This window comes from Sphaeroforma arctica, assembly GCF_001186125.1.
Source record: "Sphaeroforma arctica JP610 unplaced genomic scaffold supercont1.274, whole genome shotgun sequence".
Lineage (NCBI taxonomy): Eukaryota > Ichthyosporea > Ichthyophonida > Sphaeroforma > Sphaeroforma arctica.
In genome coordinates, this window is record NW_014040284.1 from 15214 (window position 1) to 22851 (window position 7638).

General features: G+C 45.0%; 2 protein-coding genes across 2 annotated transcripts in view; both read left to right on the plus strand.

Moving 5' to 3' along the window:
* Nucleotides 1-1137: 1137 nt before the first annotated feature.
* Nucleotides 1138-2388, plus strand: SARC_04696 (hypothetical protein; the record flags this gene model as incomplete). The annotated part of the gene is made up of 2 exons (XM_014301452.1): nt 1138-1557; nt 1986-2388. 2 exons carry the CDS (start codon nt 1138-1140, stop codon nt 2232-2234), a joined length of 669 nt encoding a protein of 222 aa, XP_014156927.1. The 3' UTR covers nt 2235-2388.
* A 559-nt stretch (nt 2389-2947) lies between these two features.
* Nucleotides 2948-7638, plus strand: part of SARC_04697 (hypothetical protein) — a gene marked incomplete at its 5' end in the record, with an annotated part of 9550 nt that continues 4859 nt past the window's right edge. The window contains 5 exons of the mRNA XM_014301453.1: nt 2948-3131; nt 3409-3527; nt 4273-4371; nt 4704-5085; nt 5571-7024. Of these exons, the coding sequence (XP_014156928.1) occupies nt 2948-3131; nt 3409-3527; nt 4273-4371; nt 4704-5085; nt 5571-7024 (2238 nt within the window). The remainder of the gene's footprint in view (nt 3132-3408; nt 3528-4272; nt 4372-4703; nt 5086-5570; nt 7025-7638) is intronic.

Here is a 7638-nt window from a genome sequence, read left to right on the forward strand (position 1 = left end):
TATAGTGTGTGTGTGTGTATTATATATATATATATATATTTGTTATATTATATATATATATATATGTGTGTGTGTGTGTTTAGATATGTTTTATTCGTGTATATGCATGAGAGATATTTCCTGCACCGAATGTTGGCACAAATTCTCAATTGTACGCTATCTTGTCTGGTAGCTCTTTGCTTACGTTCGAGATTGGGATTTCAATATCAACATTTATCGAGCTTCTTCTTACGACGATCATTTTATTTTGTCTTAAAACCACTGTTACTTTTGCAGTTGTTGGTGCTTTGGGTTCTCTTGGGATACTTTCTTGTTGTACAGAGCATACATGAGCTTTTGCCAAGGCCTGTTTGGTTGAATATTTTGGGGCTTTTTATTGAGCTGGTGTCGTTGGGCGACGAACGCTTTGGTGGCAAATTCTAGTTCAGCCGCGGAATTATTGTTTAATCCGTAAAACACGAGTACAGGATGTGATCGTTCTTTACTATTCATCAATTGTTTACTTCCATTTGTGCCAACCGCAGACGAGATGGTTTAAAAGCCGAAAAGGAAGGCATAAAAAGTCACTTTCAACAGGCAATATCAAAAGGTATTTACATTCTTCGATTTTATTGTCTTTCTACGGGTGGCTGTGTGTGAGTCTGCGTTCATTTAATTTTTGGCAGCAACGAAGTTTCAGTGCTGGTACACAGTGTTTTGCCGATAGCTACTCAAAACTGGGTACGTATAAATGGACAACTGGCTTTCACATTGGATTGGGTTGGTCCAAATTTACGATTCAATGAGCCGCGTGAGCAGGTGCATATTTATGATTTGTTGGCATGCTACACCGCCATGATACTTCGCAGGGACAAGCTACTCTGTAGCACGGATGCACTGCTACACGGGATTGCGCGCCGACCTCTTGTGTATCTCCACACAGTTCACTATTAAATACAGCCTCGGAGTGTGATATATTTATAGTGTCACAAACCAGGCCGTGTATTGGTCTTAACAAACAGTTCAATCTCGGTAGGCTTGTATATTCGTTAGGTGGTGAGATGCTCGTCAACGTACAACCAAGTGTCTTAGAGAAGGACATTTATTTTTCCAGCACAGAGTCGTGTATATGTCGCCTGGAACTGACCAGTGCCATATATGTCTTTCCACAGGAGCGATTTGGAGCAACCTCCTGTGAGACCGGACCGGCGATCACTTACCCCCCCGCCAGCCGACGATAACGAAGGGGGCGCAGAGTCTGTGTTCACATACGTTCACACTCCCACGTACACGTGTGGCGGTAGTAGAGACTCACTCGGGCGAACACTTAAGTTCGAGTCTATGCCGGATGTCTTTCCGGAAGGTGTACACAGTAGGGATGGGCAATGGTTGTGCGTTGACCCAAATGCGAACGAAATCGCTGAGAGGGCACCACAGGTGTACGACCAGCAGCAGGCAAACCGGGATGGGAGGGAATCTGAAAGGAAAGGAGCATTGCACACGGGCGCGGAAAAAATGATGAGCGTGCATGCAACGAGTGGTCCAGGCGATAAACAGGCCAGCTACCACAACCATACGGTATGTACGGGCGTCAGTGTTCATTTACGTTCTATCCATCAGAACAATCGCAAATTGAGGGTACGACATCGATGTAGTCTTACGCTATGCACACAAGTGAAGAAGAGTTCGCCTGTAATAAGCTTTTTTTTTCTCGATAGTTAAATACCTGGGTATTGACAGGTTATCTTTACCTAGAGTTTTGGAATGTTAGATGTCGGAAGTACACGTACAAAGCATATGCATAAACGAGAATCACTCTGTTCGTAGGCTTACCCGGCCACGCAAGGATTCTCACGTTATAATGTACATATACCTACTTCATACATCAAACTACATAGACGCAGAATACTCCTTTACACGCACTGCAAGACTTGACAGGGAAGCACACACGCTTACAGAGACACATTTACATGCACGTGCATCGACATATGTTGGAGCAAATACAGACACGCACCCACACACAATCAAATGAGGGAACGGGTATGACCAAGCGCGCAGAGAACCCGAAGGATAAGATCATCGCTGGCAATAAGCGACCCTGGGTGCCCATAAAGACACGCTCTCTACGGGATACATCTGGGGTTATCAACAACTTAATACAAACGTTGACTACGAATTTCGGAAGCTTGAAGGCGCCCGTGCCAGCCTCCCATTTCCACTGTGAGTATTTTGGCTGTTTGTCTGTGACTTTGTAGGGTTTGTACCCTACAAGAGAACGATACTGGGTGGGTATTCGGGGTAGCTTGAAGAATATTGATATATACGCTGGGCAGGGCTGTTTTGGAACGCTTACATTTAAACTGTGTACGCGACTGTATTAATGCATTTCATCTGTGATGACCAATGAGGACACTCTTTAGGATATGTCTTATTAAGTGGATAAGACAGTGTAGGCTGACATGGTGTAGTCATGCTAGTCTTACATTTTTCATAGCTGTACCCTTTGATGGCCAACGAGTATGCGATCGCATTGCGGGATTTACTACTTTTCAAAAATAATAAATACAAACACACTTCCTTCTCAATTGCGTATTCAACTTACTGCTTGATTGCAAACTCAGAGGTTCCGTACATATGATTTTTCAGAATTAGTCCAATCCCCAATTTTCTCTGGAATGTCTCAAACTCGGAGGTCGCGCACTTATACTTTTTCAGCATCAGTCCAAACCCCAATTCTCTCTGAAATGTCCAGCGGGGGTTCCGCACTTGTACTTTTTCAGCATCAGTCCAATCCTCAATTCTCTCTGATGTCCAGCTTGATCTCAAACTTGGCCCGGCTACGTATGCATATGCAACCGCAATCTCAGTACCGAACTGAATGCACCTATTGGTCTCAATCTAAAATCGGCTGGCCTACGCTATCATATACACGCAGCATTAAATCAATCTCGATTCCACTATCGACGCAATGGCTAATCCTGGCTCGTACCTGCAATCACACTCATTAGCACTGGCACGTCGGTTAAGACGGAAAGACGGCAAAGATCTGCACAAACTTTGGCTTGAGCTGGCAGCTTACACTTACGGTGAACCATGCTTTGATACAGCCCAGGCCAACGCTAAATTGAATCGCTACAGCAATGCTCTACCAGGTATGTCGGGCGATGGTATGGTCATTCACATTTTTGCTGGTGTTGGCTCGGCTCTAGCTGGCGTGTACTGCCGCTACACGTGGTGACTCAGCTCTAGTGTGAGCTTCCGTATACGTGCAAATGTAGCCGACAGCAGTCATTGTGTCGTGGCTACAATTGAATGTCCATCACTGTAAATGCCTCGCATTACATCAGTCGCCGCGCCACATTTTTTTCGTTTAGTATTTTATGATAACCATTGTGAGTTAATCTCGGCACTACTTCTCGATCTTCACAGATGATAATTCTCTCATTAAGTTGTTGCGGCGCCCACCAACCAGTAGTTTGTCGGAATACATCAATGCCAGCTATATGGATGCGGGCAAAAGCAGACCTAACCGTTATGTGGCGACACAGGTTTGTTAGTGAGGGGGAAAGGGGTGGGCGAGTGTTTATTAGTCAATCATGTATGTACATTCACATATGAATGTGCACTATGTGCACACTATGTATATGATTTGCACACATGAGATGGACACGCAATATATTAATCGGGACCGGGTTGCCGTACGAATCTGCAGGAATTGTTTCAGTAATAAGGAATGAAATTAGGATTGCGGGTGTTTCAGGGGAATTGCAAACTGTTCAGCAGATTCTACGTATTTGTACTTTCAATTTTCAGTCCGCTTTCCTCTCATATCATTGGTGTTCAGTGCCCGCGTGCTTGAAGTATACTTTTGTATTGAATGCCAGCTGTAGAATCCATATAGACATTGAAATACAAGTAGTGTCTTGCATGACAGAGACAGTTGCTGCATACTTTGAGTGTGCACGTCTGTTGCGTTCTTCGGGTGTGAACTTGACATGCGAATATCCTGTGCCTCGCGCGTACAATATACATATTCGTACTGTGAGCATGCTTTGACCGTTTAGCAAACTCAAGCTAAAACTCGCTCAAATCTCGGATGAAAAATTTACGGAATACAAGAGTGCATCAAAATCTAGTTAACGTGCGTATCTGCTGACGTTAAATTCATCTCATTTGATTTCAGAGTTGGAGGTTCCGTATAGGCGCAACTGAGCACTGCGCTCATACTTGTTCCATGTAGTCTCCTGAAGCCAACTAACTATCCTCCTACTTCCGTACACTTTCGCACTCTAGGCACCCATGCCCAATACATACACCGATTTTTGGCGAATGGTGTGGCAGGAACGGATGCCAGTGATTGTCACATTGGGACAGCGCATTGAAGACGGCAAGGTAGGTAGCATTTATCTCTACGTCACCTAAATATGGGATGAGACTGTTTTGCGGGTATAGCTTGTTTGGTTTGGTAGTACATCATAAGGGAATAACCTAATCTTCAGTTTATAAAATTGTCTGCCGTCTGTTTTGACCAGTTCGCTCGACACCAGTATCAGTCCTAGATTGTATCGCTTGGGATCAATTGCGCACGAAAAGGTCGTCTCAAAGCACCTATCTGTGTGTACGTGGGGTGCTAATGCTATCATACACTTTGATTGCGCATACTTATAATCTACGTGTCAACACAGTTCAAAAACATAAACCCGGCGTCCTAATTCTAATATCAGGTGAAAATGCACAAGTATTGGCCAGATGAGGAGCGCACATACGCATACATTACAGTAGTGAACATCAGCCAAGAGGAGGCTCTATGGCCCACAGAGATCGAACAGAAGCAGTTCAGTGATCTCAGCTGCACTGCAGAGGTGTCAGACGCCAGGTTTGCAGAGGGTGTACACTCTATGCCCAGCACAAACGACTCATCGCTTAAACGTGCACAAGCTCAAGAACGCGCAGTTAGATATTTCCACACACGTACGCATTCACACACCAGCACGAATATGAGGCCAGCGGCTTCATCGAGTCATGAGACTGACATCAGAGATGCCGACGAGGCCAAATATAGTGCCAGTCCGCAGTTGCCCTCCAAACACCCTATCAAATCTCAAGGTATGTATAGACCAATAGGGTCAAATTCGTTTGTAGTCATATACTGGTTGAATGTGTTTATGCACTGTTTTGGTTCCAAACTTGTATGCTGTGAGCCGGTTGACGGGCCAGTGAGTATTAGTCAGCACTCGCGTTTGAATTTACTGCACTCCGCTCGGCATATTGACCTCGAAGCACACTCAACACCTCGCAGATTATATATATATATATATATATATATATAAAATGAATATATATAAATGTATATACACATATATAAGTATATATATATATATATATATGTCATGTATGTATGTATATATATCTACATTATATATGTATTATATATATATGTATATATATATAAATATAAATGTATATATTATATATATATATATATATAGTATTTGTGTGTGTGTGTGTGTGTGTGTGTGTATATATATATAATATATATATATATATATATATATATCCTATCTGATGAAATTGTACGTATACTCTTCTAGTTCCAACTTCGGTGAAGGGCTCGGGGAGGCGGCGACTGCCGACCGTGCTGATAAAGAAACCTACCCGGCGCGGGACATCTTCGCCGAAAAGCAGAAATGTCGATTTTGCAACTGCGGCGTTTACTGGCTTGAACGGCGGGCAAACAGCGCATTTGCACGCACAGAGAGGCGGAGACACATTAGAAAAGGGTGTGTATAATCGTTCTGAATTGGCAGAAAAGGACTTGAATTATGATGGAGATTCTACTAATAGCTTCGGCGCGAGTTTGCACTCCAGTGGCAGTGCGAGTTTGCCCGGCAGTGCCTGGGTGAGCCCGGCAGTCAGTATAAGCGGGGATAGTGCGAATGTGAGCGTGTCTAGCTTGTGTACGAGTACAAGTATGAAAGAGACGAGTCCGAGCACAACCTCTACCGCACCCGTAAAGTGGAACACGAAAGATAGAAAGAAAAATAAGGACAAGGGGTGTGCGGAAACAGGTGCGCGAGACGGTAGTACGAGCAAAGTGAAAGCTATACAATCGAATTCGTTTGATTTCACAACGTCGCTGTTGTCAAAACCCAAGTATTCGCACAAGCACTCACCGACACGTGCGTCTACAAGCTCTCAAGCTGACACGCACTCAGATGGGCACACCCCCATATATGTGCGTGCGCAAAGCTCACCCGCTACCACGAGGTCAGGCGCAGCTACTGATACAAGCAGAAGACGCATCTCGCCCCTGTACAGTGCAGAGGTATGCACATCTGAATGCATCGGCTCTTGCGGTTACAACAGAGGTGGTTTGGGTAAGCAAATAAACCTGGCGAGGCAGAAGAGTACGTACGATTACAATCGCTCTGCTTCAGGCCCCAGTTCACCAACAATACTGTGCACACCACCAGACTCTCCCATATCACCGCGGCTCCGGCAGGAGCTGTGTTTTCCCTCGACTGTACTAAAACTCGTGAGGCTGGATAGTCAAAAACGCGGTAGCAAACCCGACTTGCAACTGGATACAACTGCTATTGAGAACGCACCGAAGCGCAAGAATGCCGGGTCGAAGACAGGTGCAAATACAGATACGAAGACAAGGACCCACACACATGTGACCAAGGGCCTATCTCCCAGAACCCGTACAGAGGCCGAACCTATTACACCCAGAAGCCCTGTAGTGTCGTTCTTGGCCAGAAAGGTGTTCCCTACCCAGAGATCCCTGCCTGTGAGTACAGTCGCGCCCAATGCAGACGGTGACACATGGTCGCGGACTAATTTGAGCTACACGCCCAGTATGGAAGCTGTTCGGAGAAGTTTTACCTACACTCCTAGCGGTGAGGCTGGCTCGGCTGTTCCTGAACGTGCGGCTAGCGAGCTTGAAGGCGAAGAGAACGGGAATTCGTTTCTGACAGTGCGGTACTTTCGCGTGACATGCTCCTTGGATCCGGATGCGGAACCCCTGATTGTCACACAGCTGCAGGTATGTCTACGATATGTGCATCTATGTGCGCACAAGTGGATATACCGATGTGAGTTCTCTTGCGTGCACTCATATAGATGGGAGTTATCCTGCGTGCACGTATATAGAGATGTGAGTTATCCTGCGTGTACGTATATGGAGATGTGAGTTATCCTGCGTGTACGTATATAGAGATGTGAGTTCTCTTGCTTTTAGTATAGCGGCATGAATGTACACTACAACTGGAATTTAAACGTTTTTAACTTCACCAGGTGTGAGTGAGTATATACATATCCCACTGCGGCAGATTTGGACATATACCGCCGATACGCGAGCCTAGCAACTTGTTTTTTATTCTCCGAGTCCGCGCGGCAAGCATTTCCTTACTTTGTCTTATTCCAGTGTATATTGATTGTGGATTCATGTAATCGACATGCATTGACGTTGGTTTGACAGTGCACCACATCCCACTTTAAGTAAGACTCGCTTAATCTTTTTTGCCTTATATATATACGTGTGTGTGTGTGTGTGTGTGCGTGTGCGTGTGTGTGTGTGTGTGTGTGTGTCGTGTGTGTGTGTGTGTGTGTGTGTGTCGTGTGTGTGTGTGTGTTGTGTGTTGTGTGTGTGTAGTATTA